This window comes from Piliocolobus tephrosceles, chromosome 5, assembly GCF_002776525.5.
Source record: "Piliocolobus tephrosceles isolate RC106 chromosome 5, ASM277652v3, whole genome shotgun sequence".
Lineage (NCBI taxonomy): Eukaryota > Metazoa > Chordata > Mammalia > Primates > Cercopithecidae > Piliocolobus > Piliocolobus tephrosceles.
The window spans coordinates 123302174-123320563 of NC_045438.1; the positions used below are offsets into that span (position 1 = coordinate 123302174).

The 18390-nt window shown below is 41.2% G+C and overlaps 1 protein-coding gene across 2 annotated transcripts in view; it reads right to left on the bottom strand.

Moving 5' to 3' along the window:
- Positions 1-1864: 1864 nt before the first annotated feature.
- RUNX2 (RUNX family transcription factor 2) overlaps positions 1865-18390 on the bottom strand; it is a 128492-nt gene continuing 111966 nt past the window's right edge. The window contains exons 6-7 of one of the 2 annotated variants that reach the window (XM_023212945.3): positions 7668-7733; positions 1865-6124 (exon numbers count right to left, since the gene is read on the bottom strand). In XM_023212945.3, the coding sequence (XP_023068713.1) occupies positions 5646-6124; positions 7668-7733 (545 nt within the window). In that variant the 3' untranslated portion in view covers positions 1865-5645. The remainder of the gene's footprint in view (positions 6125-7667; positions 7734-18390) is intronic. The other variant, XM_023212946.3, reaches the window with a different exon arrangement.

Sequence of the window (18390 nt, forward strand, 5' to 3'; positions counted from 1 at the left end):
CAGACTGTTTTCAAGTCCCATAAATATAAACATGTGGCTCTTCCACTGCGTCTGTAGATAATAACTTCAGGGGGCTTCCTGTTTACATGGCAATACCCATTTCCCAGCCAAATAAACTCTGTGACAGAGACCTGAGGTGTTTATTGGGCCAGTCCCGGCTGGGATTGAGTTAACAGGAAACACCCACTCTTGCAGAAATGCCTGATGATTAAATATTTGGGGGATAGAGGACACCAGGGGTCAAAAACACTGCAGAAATTGCTTTCTTCTTCCGCCTGTCGTTTCAGTGAGAAACAGGCCATGATAAATCTGGCCAACCAATCCAGGCTTAACAAAGACCCACAGCTGGGCTGTTCACTGGCTGCACAGCCCATGTTGCAGAGAGGAGTGAAGAAGTGCAGACGAAAAAGCCAACAGCAGCCCTCACAATACATCCAAATCTTGGGGTGCCGTCAGGTGAAGGGATGGAAAAGGTTGATGTATAGCAATCACTGGTGAGTCCCTCAGCCTCTGCCTCGCTACTCTAATTTAATAAACAATGTATTCTCACATCAGTTCTGTCAATAAAGCCTCTAGCTCAGTGGTTCTCAATCGGTGGTGATCTTGCCACCCAGGGAACATTTGGCAACATCTGGAGACATTTTTGATTGTCATAACTAGGGAAGTGCTACTAACATTTAGTGGGTAGAGGCTAGGAATACTGCTAAACATCCTACAATGCACGGGACACCATCCCTGACACACACACAAAAAGAATTATCCAGTCTGAAATGTCAATAGTGCCAAGATCTAGCCCAATGCCTTTTCATAAACCAAGAAACTGAGACACAGAGGAGTAAAGGGATTTGCCCTAGACCATCCTGCTGGAGAAAACTGGAGACAGAAGGAAAGCCACTGTGACCACTTCCCTTGTGAATGCCCTTTAAAGTCACACAGATGTTTAATTTTTTTTTTTAAATAAATAAATCTACATCCTCAGAGTTGCAGACAAGTTCCCTGGCTTAAGCTCACCCAAATGCTTTCAGGACATTTCCTATTCTTGCAATTTAACTATTTCCAAGATTTCTTAGAAAATAGTGCCAAAGGGTTAAGAATGAGCAGATCTTCAAGGTCTCTAACTCTCCCTATGATGTGGGTCAGCTTGGCCACTGGCTGACCTTCTCTGCACCATGATTTCCTGGGTCCTTATTTTAGAATTGTGGTGAGCCCAAGCATTCAGAAAGCACAGGACACAGCGAAAGCAACTTTTCTACCCTAGGCCTTCAACCTTATCGCAAGTGGGGGAACTTACCAAAAATAAACAATGGCCAAGGGGGGAAAAAGTCTCCAAACTATAGTTATGTTCGCTAGGAGAATTCTTCTGAGGCTATAGCCCGCCAGGCCAAGGTCCATTTTGACTCATCCTTGGGCTTTGGGTGACTTTATTTTTAAGAACCCAAAAGAGATGTGGAAAAGAAAACAGACTAGCCTACGTCTGGGCTGCCTGAGATCTTCTGCTGAGAGCCAGAGGTTCACTTGCGGGGCCATGTTCATGTTCCCAGAGATTAGAATCATGAAGCCCTCAAGACTGCATCTATACCCCTGATAGGTCCCACAGTTGGAATAAATGGCCTTACTCAAGGTGAACACTCCTTCCTTCAGACACAAGCTGGTAAGGAAGTGAGTTCACTGCTAGATTCTTTGCCCACCCCTCTCTAGGAACAGGACAAAACAAGAAGACACCGTTTACCAAGATTTTTTTTCTTCTCCCCAGTAATATAGCATCTCTTCTCTTAACAAGCCCTGGCAAGTGCCCAGGTGTAAGCAGGAGTAGACATCAGACTAGGGAGAAACCGTGAACAAGAAAAGACCCAAGGTACACACATAACAAAACCAAAAAAGCCATTTTATTGAAAATTAAATTCAAACTTCAAATTAATATTACAATCATGAGAAAAATGCCAAATAATTCAATTTACAGTTGCAACATACAATACAAATAGTCCCTTTGAAGTTAAGAGTAAACTCATCCACAATCATGACCTGTGGCACAAAGCGGAATTTTTACAATATGTGCATGGAAAGCAATTCTTGGGCAATAGCAATTGGAAAAATAAAAAGGAAAGCTTGTATTTACACAAAATGCTACAAATATTTTTGTTCCACAGAAACCTAAGAATGGTAAAGCATATCCAAAAGAAATGGAATTTTATTCAGAATACCTAAGAAATTATTGTAAGTTATGGTTTTGGCTGATATATTCCAAAGTACTGCATTAAAAAGCAAACAGTTATTTGTAAACATGAAGTAAACAAACATCTAAAAAATTCTCACACAGAAAATATTTTTAAAATGCATTCGGTTTCTAAAAACAACAAGTTCAAGGTTTGGAAGAATTGTCTTTTATTATTGTTCTTTCAAATACCATAGGCATAATGGTTACTTTTGCTAATGCTTCGTGTTTCCATGTATTAACCTGGAGTCGGGGCAAGTCCCTTTCCTTGGAATGGAGGGAATCCTTAAAGCTGTACACACATCTCCTCCCTTCTGAATTTATCACAGATGGTCCCTAATGGTGTGGACTTCTCTGCTCATTTTGAAAGGGCCCTGGCAGGGGAGAGGCGGTGAGACCATCTGAAGAGCAAATGATAGTTAATCTGTTGAGTTTCTCAGTTCCAGGCTGAATGTTATTCCACTAATCTAAAACCAAAGCTGTGGTACCTGTTCTGGAACTCTGACATGGGTTAAAATTTGTGAGACAACTGAAATGGATAAAAATGTGGCTGCGCTGATCACACTATACATTCCAGCAATGTCTGTGCTACACAGAGAAGCACGCTATTTTAATTCCCAGGCACTAGCACATGGTTCCACAGTAGTAGTAAGACTTTGCTTGGGTCTTGAAATCACAAATCAAACACATGACCCAGTGCAAATTAAGGGTTCAGTGAAAAAAAAAAAAAAAAAAAGAAGAAGAAAAACAAAATTTTAATCCCTAGACCGAAAAAGGGCAGAATTTGTTCTAAGAAATGTGAATTACCCCCATCGGGGTGGTTGGAGTGAGGGTGGAGGGAAGAAGTGCTTGAATTTTTCCCAAGGAAAAAAGCTTCTAAAGTGTTTCTGGGTTGCTGCCTGCAGCCACTATAGTAACATTTCAACACAAAAGCGTCCCTAAAGTCACTCGGTATGTGTACTGTAAACTTAAAAAAGCCCTTTTAACATTACAAAATAATGTACAAATATAGTACCTTTTTAATTAAATAGGATGCAGCTGGCACTGGCGGTAACATTTTTATGTCAATTAATTAAAATTGAAATGTGTAACCAGACACTGGCTTTTTTAAGTGCTGCTGAAACAAACACATATTTTACACTTACAAATAAATGGACAGTGGTGTGCTTCAAGCTACCACACACAAACAATAAATAGTATCAATTACTACTTCCATCTTACTTAAGTAATAGAAAAGTGGCTTATTTATCTAAGCATACTTGGTATACAGCCTTTAGAAGGCAAAGTGTTTTGTTTTCCCATCCATTTTTATTAGAAGGAGTCAGGATGAATTCGAAGGGAGACTCCCAGGCAGGAAGCACAGGTCCAGCTGCCCCACACGCTGTCCTGCAATGCTGGGTGGCCTAAAAAGGTGGGTTTGAGAAGGACCAGAGAACAAGGGGGCCGTTAGGGGTTGAAGGCAAATCTCTGCTAAATTCTGCTTGGGTGGGTGGAGGATGCCAATGAAGGGACCCTGACTTTTCGGGGAGGACAGCAGGGATTGGCCTGGTGGTGTCATTAGATGATCCTTGTTTGGATTAAGGATTTGCCCTTGGTCAATTAAAAAATGTGGCAGTGGTCAAAGTGCATGCCACAGAAGGGCTCTAGCTCAAATTCGTACACAGTAGTAGACACCAAACTCCACACACCCTTGCCCTCCTTGGCCCTCCATTGTAAGAAATACAAATGTCAAAGGCTGTCTGTAGGTCCCCACGGGCCATATGTCCTCTCAGCTCAGCTACCTGCTGGAACCTGGCTGCCTCTTCAGAGGACCCACTCCCAAAAGACAGTGATGTCATTCTGCTCCTCTAAATGCAAATTCTGTGGGAAGTTGCCGGTGGGGCCTTGGGTAAGGCAGATTGGGGTTCCCCTGATGTGTTGTTTGGTAAGGCTGGTTAGTTAAGAGTCCCTGGTGCAATTCTGCTCTCCTGTACTAGGTGTCTCATAATTGATCTTCTATCCACATGTGTGGCTTTAAGCTGACTATGTCTTTGCTATGAAGCCTGGCGATTTAGAGTTTTGCTTAACTATGAAATCACAGAACATTTTTCTGTAGTTCAATGATTTACTTGTGCTTGTCTTTTTAATATGACAAGAGTCATAATTACCCCAAAGAAATTAGAAAACCACATCACTCCAGCATTTCATGCTGATAAAGGGCTAAAGGTTGTTTTTTAAATCCCTAATTATTGCTTTAAAAGGCAAAGCTGTGTTAGAGGCATTCAAAGATCTGAAAGAACTAAACATAACATTTCCTTCATACATCACAAAAACAATCTATATCTAAAATGTTTGGAGATGGAAGTATTTTTTAAAATCACATTGTGCCTGGATGAACTGAAATTGCTTAGCAATATTTCAGATATGGCTCTAGACCACTGAAGAAATTTGTTATTTAATAAAGAGCACTTTTAGAGACCGAAGTCAACATATCAATACACTAAGAAATGTTTCAAGGGTCCAAATGTCATTAAATAATTATAAATATATCTTTAAAGTTATATGACCATTCATGTTAGCAAGTTACCTCAGATTTTACACATATTCATAATTTAAAAAAAAGAAAACAAATAACACATAGCCAAACGCAAACACTATCTATACCAGTATGGCTATAATAATGTATTGCCATTTTCAGTTTTGCATAAAAGGAAAAGGCAGGTTTTAGGGATGGGATTTATTTTTGGTTCAGTGGGGAAAGGGGAGGAGGAGTGTTAAAAAAAAAAAAAAGAAAAAAAAAATAATCTATCCTGATCAGTTATTTTTGAAGTCACTTTTAATAGAGCATGAAAAAAAAAAAAAAAAAACGAACCCAACAGTTCAGATGAGGACCTGCAGCATGTCTGAAAGCAGAAATTGGAAGAGTTATTCTGAATGATGGTACTGTGATGGAAGCGTCCATTCTACCTCATGTCCCTTTAGTGCACCTCAACTGGTTTTGTAAACTGTCTGCAGAGGGCACTGGTCCATACACAGCTGCCACCGTGAGGGTGTGAGGTTTCAGAGCACAGAGAGGAAGCGGCTTTGCTCTTCTCCCTCCTGAACCTGGAGTCCACCTCTCTGAATTGGCATATGAACAGGTTATTGATGATAACAGACCAAACGACAAAAACAAAGATACCTTTTCCCTTCTTTGTTCCTTTGTAAAAGTACATCTTAAATAGTAAACAATCTGAAGCTCAATTGCGATTGTCTCTCTTGAGCCTTCTGCTTCTCAGTATCTACCCTCTTATGGCTGCAAGATCATGACTGAGTGAATGAAAAATCTTCTAAAAAATAGGCACTTTGTAGATAGCTAATCGATATACATATATATGCACTCTCTCTATATATGTATATATTGATACGTGTGGGATGTGGCCCCCAGATACCACTGGGCCACTGCTGAGGAATTTCAATATGGTCGCCAAACAGATTCATCCATTCTGCCACTAGAATTCAAAACAGTTGGGGAACTGCTGTGGCTTCCATCAGCGTCAACACCATCATTCTGGTTAGGCAAATTTGGATTTAATAGCGTGCTGCCATTCGAGGTGGTGGTGCATGGCGGAAGCATTCTGGAAGGAGACCGGTCTCCCCCCGGCACCATGGGAAACTGATAGGATCCTGACGAAGTGCCATAGTAGAGATATGGAGTGCTGCTGGTCTGGAAGGGTCCGCTCTGGCTTTGGGAAGAGCCGGGGTAGGGTGGTGGCAGGTAGGTGTGGTAGTGAGTGGTGGCGGACATACCGAGGGACATGCCTGAGGTGACTGGCGGGGTGTAAGTAAAGGTGGCTGGATAGTGCATTCGTGGGTTGGAGAAGCGGCTCTCAGTGAGGGATGAAATGCTTGGGAACTGCCTGGGGTCTGAAAAAGGGCCCAGTTCTGAAGCACCTAAAAATTATAACAGAAGATGGAGGGAAAAATCTGTAAATATCAATTAAAATAATAGAATTGTTACAAGAAAAAAAAAAAAAGAAAACCTTAGCTTTCCCAAAAAGGAAGAGCAAGTCACAAACAGACCTTCAAATGCACCAGTCACTTTACAGTCTTTTTTCCCCCACTTTGTAGTCTTAACAGCATTGATCCTTAAGTTTTTCACCCCAGAGAGTCCCAGAGGGCTTTAAAAACCCACATGTGTGCCAGGTCAATGTGTAAACCAACCCAACACTCTGATCACGTAGGTTCACTCACCAGACTTTAAGACCAAATCCTCATGGATTTTTTTTCTCTTTTTGTTTCTCGTTGCACTTTAGATATTTGAAGTGAAATTTTTACTAAGTCAGACAAGTTTATTTTCCTCAACTCAATATAAAGAAATTCCAAAATAATGTCTTATTGTTATTTACTCTTGGCAGGCTCCTTCATCATGAAGGAACATCAAAAAGATAGCCTATCATGTTCCTATCATTTCCTTTAATGCCTTAAAATAATTTAAAATCTTGGCAGAAGTCTCATCTTAGCAACAGTGAAATCAAACCAGAAACTCATAACTTCTCTGGGGGTGGACACGGAGGGTCATAAGCTACTAGATCAGTCGGTTTTGAAAGTGGGAGTTAGGAGGCACAAGAGGGCATGGTACCTTAGGAATCACTGCATTTCAAGTCTTGATGGGAGACTTGTGACCTGATTTAGGCCAGGTGCTGACAGTAGCGGTTGCGAGAGGCTCGCTGCCTAGGGGAGATTAAGAGGAGGGCACTCCCCACCCGTCTCCCAGGCCCCGGCACCACATCCTACAGAACCAGCTTCAAGTCAACTTGAAGCAGTAACCTAAAGGCAAAGATGGTTTTCCCTTAAAGCGTGAAGCCCTTTCACGTCTAAAGCTAACGGTAGGCCTCCTTAATAGATGTTTCTGGTGCTGAACTTATGAAACCACCGTTATATACCATTTCATGTGGAAACCAGTTTTCTGAAATGCTACAATCTTGTAGTTGTGATCTTTACAGACTGGGTTTATTATTATTTTTCTAGAATTGACAGAATTGTAACAAGCCCTTTTCTAATACCAGTGCTCTTGTTAAAATATTGATCCCTTCTAAAATATTTTGATTATTTGGATCTCATATATTTGTTTTCCCTACAGCTTTTAGCTATAAAGGAAAGCACTAAACAATTCTTGAGGAATTTAATGAATGGGTATTTCTTCACCTCATTTTTATTCAGACCTTGTTCTCGGATATTACAATGTTTATTAAGGGAATAATCCGAACACTTTTCTTTAAAGGTGCTGACTGAAGGTTGTTAATTTTTGTTAAAATGCACACTGCTTATAATCTTCATAAAATGCAAGGGTTAAGTGCCATCATGTGCATTTGTAATATAAAGTGACTCTTTAAAAGCAACATATAGTTAACAAAATTTACAAATCGGACAGTAACAACCAGACAGCCCAGCCCAGCCCAGCCCTGCCCAGCCCAGCAATGGTTAAAAGTCTCACCTGCCTGGCTCTTCTTACTGAGAGTGGAAGGCCAGAGGCAGAAGTCAGAGGTGGCAGTGTCATCATCTGTAAAATGAGGGGGATGAGCTCTAAGTTCCCTTCCAGCTCTAATGTTCTATGACCATGAATTCCAAGAGAGAAGGAGAAGCAACAGCCTTAGGGGAGGGGTAGACAGAGAGGTTCCCATCCCTCATTAGTATTTTCCCAGAATCCGCAGGCCCATAAGCAGAGGGTAAAAGCTAGGGAGAAGCTTCTAAGGCCAGAAGCAAACACTTTCAAGATGAAGAACCAAAACTGACATAGCCCAGGCAGTCACTCTCTGCTTTTTATAAATTCTTCCATCCTCAACTAGCCTCTACCTATTCCTCCCCAAAACGAAATTCTGACAAGCTTAAGTTTAAAAATGTGGAAGCAGTGATTACGACAGAATCAGAAATGGGAGCAGATGCGCCACAACATCTCCCCCGCCCAGTGCTTGTGCCCTGCCTGGTATAATACAGAGGCCAAATGGAGGCCACAGCTGTTCCTCAGGCAGCCTCTGCATTGCAGGGCATCCAGGTGACCTTGAGCTGGCAAAACTAATAGCGATGGGCAGGTCACTTCTGTATGCATTAAGTTCAATAGTTAGATCATATAAGAAAAACCAGAATAATGTGAACAGTGTGCATCAGAAAGAAGTCGCACTTAAAACCCCAACGTGTGCCCCCTGCAGAAGCATGGAGTTCACACAGATAAGACATGTTCATGTAAAAACTGCTTCTCAGGTGTATTTGTACTTAAAATACACTGTAGTAATAATTACAATTCCGTATGGTTTCACTTATTTTGATGCAGAAACCTCATTAAAACTCTTTATGTGGGGCCCTGGCAGTAAACTCCAATATGGTTTTGAATTTACTCCTCCCCCCTCCTTCCTCTCAATTTTACCTGATACATTTTGCTGATGTTTTTATTGCCCATCACACGCCAGAATCACTGTACCTTTTTGGTTTATAGATGCTAGGTAACACAAATTGACATTTGTTTTTCAATTAATGAGCTCTGGTTATGGTTTATAGAAAACAATGCAACAAATTTCCGCTAGGTTTACAGTATTTTAACCAATCACTTCTAGGCATTTGAGTCTTAATGTCTTGAGAATGGACTCTTTCTTGACAAAGAGCGCTAATGTTGACTTGAAAGGGATTATAGGATGATTTTTCAACTTACAAACAACAGAATTTTCTGGAATTTGTTTAGTCATTTTATGTTACCAAGAAATGTTCCTGAAACATATTGCAACATGTTCTGTAGGAAGAAATAGTAGCAATTTGCTCTAGTCGACATGAGATCCCTTATAAAATAATCACAATAGGGTAGTGGCAGAAATATTAAACTTAAAAGAAAGACTATAAACTCCTTCCTAACCTTCAATTTTTAAAATAATAATTGTTATAGAAGCAAATAATATCATTAAATTTTCTTTCATTGAATAAGGTTGTATCTTTGCTTCTAATCTCTGTTTTGTACATGAACTCAGGTTTTCTTTAAGAACCCCTTCTTGGGCTCTTTTGACATTGTATCCTAAACTAGTCATATCTTGTGTCACCAACCACATTGTACCCACAAACTTACAAACACAGACCTGGATATTACATCAACTAAAGTAAGCAAAATGTAAATCTGACTTATTAAGAGTCCACATTATAAAAGCCTAGAGTTCTAAAAGTAGTGCAACCCCAATCTGATTTTATAAATACAAAACCAAAGCTCAGCCACTCCCCCAGTGATACGCCTGGTACTTACTGGATAGATAAAGGTGGTTTGGAGACCTTTTTAAAATAGCAAGGAACAACTTGCACAGATCCATTCTTCTTGCTGTTATTCATGTTATCTCCTCCATATACAAAGTACATTTGGCTATTAGGCTTTGCTGAACAGTGGAGAAGTTGAGAGTACTATAGCCAACACTAGATCACTTGGTGCTAAGAGTTTTAAAATGGTATGTGCCTATATCTGGGGGTTCCTGGGGGACTCCCAGGAGTTACTAGAAGCCCAAGATAATCATTGTGCATTTTCCCAATGGGCTGGTTTTACTCAACTTGGGGAAAATAATACACTATACAATAAACATGAATATGATGTGGAAGAGAATGCAACATTTACGTGAATTTTTAGTCAAAGTCAAATAAAAAATGACCTCAACAAAAATTTTGCACTTGTACAGCTTTAGGCTATGCTCCCAGATCCCCTAAGCTACTCAGATATTCCATTATGCTGGTTGAGGAACTCTGATGGAAAAGTCTAAACTCCTAATTTACTGCTTAGGTAATGCAAATCTAACCCCTGTTTGACAAATAGGAAGGGTGATATCTAGAGAAAGGAAGCCATTTACTCAATATCACAAAATCACAGCCACAGCTAGACAGACCTCTCTGACTTGTAACAAAGGATATGCGATCTTAGTTACCCTTAAGGAATCTGGTTAACATGATCAGAGATCTATCTACACACACACACACACACACACACACACACACACACACACACACACACACACCTCTGCTATCTCAGAGGTTGGTTTGCCTAAATGAAAAATACTTAAAATATCTCAAAATACTTAAATTGACTCTTCTGCTGCCTAAGTGCTGCCCCAGTGAAAGTTCCTATCTTTGGGATATTATTAACAACTCTTTCAGGCCTTGTTGATCTAATCTGCTAAATAATGGGCAATTAGTTTAGTTGCTCAGGGCAACATGTGAATGAGACCAAGGTCAAGGGTATGATCCCCTTAGGACCTGCTGGCTTCCTACAGATGCATTTCATTCCAAAACTGCTGTCTACACCCCTAGCCAAAGCCAAACAGCTTGCAAACAAATGTAGCTGTCATAAAGAGAGCTGCAAGAACTTTGCTCATTAAAATAGTAACGGCAGTGGCAGCAGCAATTTTTCACAACCTAATATACACAGGGAAGAATATATTAATAAAATTTCCATAGAGTGCAAATAAAAATAAAATCACTAATAAAAGTAAAAACATCTTGCCCCTCCTCCCAAGGTCTATGAGGGAAAAGGAAATAGCCTCTCTTTACCCAGTTAGGTTTCTTGGTCTTCAAGTGGAAAGTGTGTGAAACCAAGATAAGGGGGAATCAAAGAGAATGTCTGATCTCTAATTTTCAGGGCCTGCAATCCTCCACATGGCATCTTTCACACACTGCTTTCCAATGCTGCTTATCCTGCGTCACGTTTGGCTCGTACTGAGAGTAGCTGTGGAGGGTAGAGATGTGTCTGATACTTTTTTGCCTCCCCTTCAGAACTTCGTAACAGTCACACCTGTGTTGGACATTTGTAGGCCTTTACCAAGGCCTTTACTTTAACATACATTTTCTCATTGACTAGGCCCCCAATAAATAATGGTTGGTTGATGGAAAATGGGTAAGGTGATCTCTAGAACAAAAAGAAATTGGAATTTGGGCAAAATAACATACTAGGTACTTGCCATTGGGGCTGTCAGCTGGGAAACCCCATACCCCATGTCCTCTTGGCCTCTGTGCGGTACATTCACACATCCCCGTGGAGCAGGCAGGTCGGGGCAGAAAAAAAGGAAGCGGGGCCTTGAATCCAGACTGAACATATGTTGGCATATTCAGAGTCCTCTGCCCACTTTATGTGAGGGCATAAAGGCACAGAATGAAAAGCCATCATACTTCTCAGCAATGAGGTGTTAACTTCAAAGCTTCATTGGGGCCTTTTAAATGGTAGCAGTTATTGCTTCAACAAATCTCAAATAAATCCCAAGAACGTTTTATTAAGCCCCTCTCAGAGTTCTTTCTATTGGAACATGTAATACACAAGACCTACGTGGAGCTGCTCTCCCCTGGTAACCAAGAATCTTCTCCCCCTTTTAAATGTTTTGGCTGCCCCCTTACCAACAGCTCTATTATTTAATTTCCTATTTTACTTCTGTTTCAATAGCATTTATTTTCTGTATCACTCTTTTGCGCCCTTACTCACTCTCTTACTGAATTATTAGCTGTTTCTTAGTCTGTTTTCTCCAACTATAAAGTCAGCTTTGGATAGCAAAGAATATGTTTTCCTCTCATAGCCCTCTCAGAACCTAGTACGTTGTAAGAGGTTAAAATGAAAAAAAAAAAAAGGGTGGGTGCATGGTTGGATGGATGAATGAATACATAAATTAGTCGAAGGATGGGGAACTCTGTACAATAACGCTGTACAGTTTTAACACAAAAGAAAAAGATATGAAAAGCATTGAGCAAGGCTGACATCAAACCTAAAATGTAATTCGAATACATTCCATACTTACAAAACCTTGTAAAACTCTCCTTAAAGAGCAATCAAAGCTATTCCCAAGCATTATTGCATCACTTGACCTCACATTGCAGACAGGAGCCCCCAAAACAGCAGTTGACACTAGTAAACGGATGTCTCTGGTTTGTTACCACTGTTATTTCCTCTTCACTCCCAGCACCTGTCCTGCCTCCCAGCCAGTATCTGGGTGTAGATCCACACTAGGGAGCCCTGGGCAGACTAGATGAAGGGGAAAGAGGGCCAGGTCAGAAACGCATGGCCTGCTGTTAGGTAAGCATACTCATCCTTCCTCATGATCCTGGGTTAATTGCTGCCACTAAGATTATAATCTTAGAGTGAGTAGTTTAAAGGAACAGAGAGTGAAACTAGTATCTTGTTTGAATTTTTAGACTAGTATGCAGAAGCAGAAGTCAGAGTCATCAAGAATCATAGATGAGTTCCATAGATGAGTTTTATAGACACGGAAGCCTGCAGGCATGGTAGATCTGAGCGGTAACACGAGACTCCGACACGATTCTCCGTCCCAGCTCCAGCATTCTATTCTACCTCTGCACCCTGACAAAGCATGCAGGGTGCAGAGGAAAACATAGAGGGTCTGCCTTGAGCTTCTTGAGATCTGCATTCTATGAAAACACACACGAAAAGGGAAATTTTTCCACTTACTGCCTTTTTAAGTCACACAGGCAGTAGGGCCTTAAAACAAGAGTGTATTACCCCTTACTCAAGCATAGGCCAGCCACCTTTCAAAAGGCATATCTGAGCAATTCTGTAATAAAGGAGTGAAAAGGAAGGAGGCTATGTGCATATTCAGAGTCCTCTGCCCTATTTCAAAGTCATATCCCACTGCTCCTCAGCATGGCCCCTCTTCCTGGTGGAGTGATATATACTCAGGACACTCAAGGGAGCTTTGCCCATGCTCTCCACAGCACCCATGACTTTCTCCCTTCTCTCTGTCAGACCAAGGTAAGCAAGCACTGTCTTCAAATCTCACCACTACACAAGGATTTCCTGGGCATACAAATTCTTACCATAATATTTCATTTATCAAACAAACCTTGGACATTTATGTAGAGAAATCTTACTGCTGCACACATTCCTAAGTATTATCATTGGTTTTAGATAAGAATTTTCATTTTCCAACTAAAGAGGAAGCAAATTAAGAGTAAGAACGACATATTCTTCTTCCAGATCCCAGCTAATACACAGTATGGTGCTGAGAAGACAGATGCTTCAAAAAATTTTGCTAAGCAGATGAATTACTACCAAAGTCTCAAGCAGGTAAACATGACAGAGGTAGAAATGCTATATAAACATTATCCAAAAGTCAAATGTAGACTATATGCAAAATGTTACTTTGCATTTTCCACACTGAGGTTCTAAGGGACCAATTTTCTAAATTTCCCGGAATTTCTCCCCTCACACTAAAAAATGATCAACTATCCATCACTAACTTAGTTTTACTTTTCATTTCATTAGATGATAATTAGGAAAATGTACCATATATGGAAGACATGCAGTGGATCATCCTGATGGAGAAGAAAGCAGCAAAATGAGACTGTAAAATCATTTTAAGATAATGAAATGACCAGCAAACTCCATTCTTTTGCAAAAGAGAGGGAAAGTGCCTCAACTATCCAGTCTAAATATTTGTTTTCTGTGTTGTAATGAATTGTACTTTTCCACGGCATGCTCAGAAATTCTGAAAGAACTAGCTGATCCTAAGGCTAAGAAAGTATGTTATGCTGAAGGAAAAAGAGAGAGAGGAAAAAAAAAAACCTGGCAATTTTCAAAAAATTCAGCCATTCCTTAAACCCACCCAAATTTTGAGAATATTGTTGGAAGAATATATTTCCTTTTGTAAAGGGAAAGGGGGCAGGCAGTAGAAGTGTGAGTGAGTGTGTATGCATACAGGGAGGGAGAGCAAGGGAAGGAAGGAGCCAAAGATGGAGGGGGAGAGAAAAGGGAGGAAAAATGAGAGAGATCTTCCTGCTAGGCCTTGATTAAGAACTTTTTAAATCCTAGGAAGGGTGGATAGTCTTTGAAACCAGATCCGCTGCAGGAAGGAGGCCAGCACCCAGGACACCGTGTCTTTCAGAAGGGGCCACCCACGGTGCTGTGGCAGTCATATGACTGCCCTGTCACATCCTGAAGCCATTTCCAGCCCATGCACACGTCTGTGCTCCCATTTAGAGAGGATGGGATATATTGGGAACACATATGGAAACACTTTCAGAGAATCAGTTTCCATGAAATTCATAATGAGCCAAGTGGCTTCAGATGTGGTTGCGTTCCTCCGATTAGCCAGCAAAAAAAAAAAAAAAAAAAAAAAAAGGAAAAAAGGAGGAAAAAAGGGACAAATCCACCCTTTCAGACCTTATTTCAGTTTCTGAAAAATTAAAAACCACTAATGACTTATGGCTACCAAAACATGGAGCCACAATTAGGAGAGAAGGAACTAGGAAAAACGAGGGAGAGAGGTTTAAAAGTGATAGACTTTCCCTTCTAAAAATAACAGTTTCAATGTCGGTAATCTTACCTTAAATCAGACAGAGGCTTTCCTGCGATGGTATCTGCCTAGAGTGGCATAATTAATTTTCTGACATCTTGGCAGGAGGTTGTGCGCATGTGCAAATGAGGGGGTGGGAGGTGGCGGGGAGATGGCGAGCGAGGCAGAGGCTGCAAGACCAACCCTTATTTGATAACATATGTGGTCAATTAAGATTATTTTAAAAATTGCAAACTAAATGATAAATTGTTCCTAAGTAAATCTTTCAAAAAAGCCAGAATTCAGACAGGACAGCCTGGTATTTTCCTGTGGCCTGTGCTAGTGGTAACTTGGGCTATATTAAAAGCAGAAATTTATGAACTGGTTGAGATGTTATATATTAGACACCAGAGCCTAACTGATAGGAAGGCATGAAATACAAGAAGTGGACAAATGGAGAAGGGTTTTTAAAGAGGGACATTTAACTGATATTAGTAAGTTAAAACATTATTTTTGTATTAAAACAAAAACATACATATTCTAAAATAAAATTCACATACATTCTCAGATAAAACAAGAGACATGAAAATATTTTTCTTAGGGAACTTGGGGTTGTTTTGGGTTATGCCAGAAGATCGGGGAGAGCAGGGGTAGTGAAGGAGCCCTTGAGTTTCCTCTGCCTTTTGAGGCGCTCCCGTGGAAAAATCTGCGCAGCATTTCTTCCAGGCTTGGTAGCAAGCCTGAAGCCCTGGTGCAGGAATGTTCTGACTTGAAGCTGCTTGATGATGGGCTGGGAACTAGAACCGCCTATTGCTTAATAGACGAGTTAGTCGCTTAGTTCCCTAACCATATGAGTCCTATAAGTGATGGAACAGCCACAGCATCCCATCGTGTTAGCAAAAATTGACTAAAAGAGTGGCTAACCAAACAACTGGGATTCCACGGCTCAGATCTGCAGAAGTACTCGATTGAAGCACTCCCACTGCCATTTTGTCATTAAATCCTCTGTGAGGTAGCAAAGTCACTGGCTGTACTTTATGAATGGCAAACTTAAACTCAAAAAAAAGTGATTTCATCGAAGTTACAGATCAGTACATGGTGGCCCACGACCCGGCCGCAGACTTGTGGGGGCTTTGCTGCCACTGTCTCCCCTTACCTTAGGGTGCAGGGATTTGGGGTCATTTTCATGTGAATTCTAGCAGCCTGGCCATGGCTACCAGGAAGGCAATGATGAAAAGCGTTCTGACCAATTATCACTGACAGCCCTGGGGATGGAGGTGGAATGGGAGGCAGATGCATTCACTTATTTGCCATGCTTGACCCAGCCCCAGAATTCCGATATTGTCTTTACCACTGGCATTCTGAATGATATGAAGCAAATCACGTTTTATATTCCTTAGTCTCATTGCATGAGACACTTGAAGCAGGAACTGGTAACAGTACACAGCAAATAGCCAACATTTCCATCCTAAAAGGGCATGACTCCCTACCCGTACTATTTGAACTAGTAGAGCCAGAGAAGAAGGAAACCAAAAAGATTGGGTCTCCAAGTTAGAAAATACATAAATTGAAGATCAAAATCCTGAAATTCGCGATCAACCCCACACACCTAACTGCAGGTCCAGTCAAACTCTTCTGGAAAAAAAATAAAAAAATAAAAAAATAAAAAAACCATAACTGAGAAGAGAGATGCTGGTTGAGGTAGGAAAAGACTATGAAATGAATAATCACCATAAAGTCCACTGTTTTCAGATAGAGTTTGAAGAGTTCTAGTTGGACTCTGCTTCTTAAAGTAGGACTCAAGCTGCTCCTTTAAATCTAAAACCTACCCAATCTAAGACTACACCTGTAACCGAGACTAGCACTGGTCCAGGAGAGACGCCAGGGAAAAGGAAGAGTCCACTGCAGGCAGCGGCTGCTTTCAAGTCTGAATCACACAAAACCTGACAAGCTGGGGGCACTATTTTTTCAAAGACAATTTCCCAAAATAGATCTCAAAAGGCTTGGTGCCCAGGTGTGGTCCAACAGCCCTGAGGCCATCCTGGGCCTTAAAGCACGTGGCTCAAATTGCCTGATGCCCCTAGACCTAGGACTTGAACCAGATTACTAAGTGCTGTTCAATCTCTATAACTCAACTCCAAAAGATATAGCTACCCCAGGCCTAACGCAATCCGTATTAATCTAGGATCAAAGCCACAGGCTTCAGCCTCAAACTGTATGGTGCGAGGACCTATGCTTATTTTTGCCCTTTCTCCCTCTACAGTCAGATGCAGCCACTTACCTGTGCCCCAGTGGAGGCCTGGGCTGACCATGCCCTGGGAGCGGTTCCTGCCCCAGGAGGAAATACATAAGGGGCTTCCGGGTTGTGACAGATGCTGGCTTTATATTCGAGGTTCACTTTGTGTGTTGCATCTTCTGCTTGGGTGGTTTATCTGGCTTCCTGAATCTTTATCTTGTTTGACTTTCTGGTTCCTTGGGATTTCCTTGTTCATGTCTGCCTACCTGTTCTGTGACTTCACGTCAGGTTTTTTCGCTCAGGTGTGTGTGTGTTTCTAGACTCTGTGTTAAGTGCACACAAACATTTGCAAGAGCAACAATCTTGTCTCAACTTACCTTTCCAGTCTTGTGTCTCATTTTCCTTCTCATGAACTCTACAATCCAGACATACCGGACCCTCTTCCATCTTCTGTGCTACCCTGCCTTTTCCCACCTTCCTGCCTGGGTTTACATCAGCCCCTTGGCCCTTAGTATCCCCCTAGCCCCCTACCCTATCTCAACTCCTTAAAATTCTAAACAGCCTTTAAAATCGACCGCACAGTCCCCAATTGCTGTGAAGCTTCTTCACATATTCTTGCTTTAGTCCACAGTAACCTCCCCTTTCTCTCTGCAGGTAATTAGTTCTTCATTTGTATCTTTCTTATAAGTTTGCTGGGGGAGCAACAATTGCATGGTCACCTCTACTAGCCTTTTTATTTTTTAATTTAACTTTTAAGTTCGAGGGTACATGTGCAGGTTTGTTACACAGATAAACTTGTGACTCGGGAGTTTGTCGTACAGATTATTTCATCGTCCAGGTATTAAACCTAGTACCCGTTAGTTATTTATCCTGATCCTCTCCATCCTCCCAGCCTCCACCATTCATATGTGTCCGTGTATTCTCAACATTCAAGCTCCCACGTATAAGTGAGAACATGCAGCAGTCTTTGGTTTTCTGTTCCTGCGTGAGTTTGCTAAGGATAATGGTCTCCAGCTCCGTCTGTCTTCCTGCAAAGGACATGATCTTGTTCTTTTTTACGGCTGCATTCAACTAGCCTTTAAAAAATGGGAATGCTGTCCTATTTATCTTTAAACACACCATCGCCTTTCTCAGAGTTACATACAAAAAGTATTTAAATGTGTGTCTAAGGGAAAAATGATGGCAATAGCAGATTTGACCTAAATCTGCTAACTGCCTTTCCTACTTACTCTACCTGTGTGTACCTGAAAGGGTTCAGGTTAGTTGTGGAGCCACAGCTCCGCCCTGACTACCAGTTAGTTCTGCAGCGAGTCTCTTGCTCTCCTCTGTCCCCTGGCTTGCCCCCTTTACCCTATGAACAAAAACTGTTTCTGATGTTTTCAGTCCCCGCAAATCATCAGGTCCCACATCAACCTACCTCTCAAAACTCATCATGAAATGATAAGCTAACATCTCAGATTTTGCTTTCTAAGTTTTCACTGTTTTTACATACTTTTGGTTTTACCTTCACCAAGAGCCTGAGAGGTAGGCAGGATAGGCACCGATTGATAAGGAAGCTTCATCAGAGAAAGAAGGCACCGTCTGGAGGACACAGCTCATTAGTGCAGAGCTGAAATGAACGCACTGGGTTTCCAATTTGTGTCCTTTTTTTCCCCCAGTAGAGGTGCCTCATTAGCATCTACTACTTTTCATCC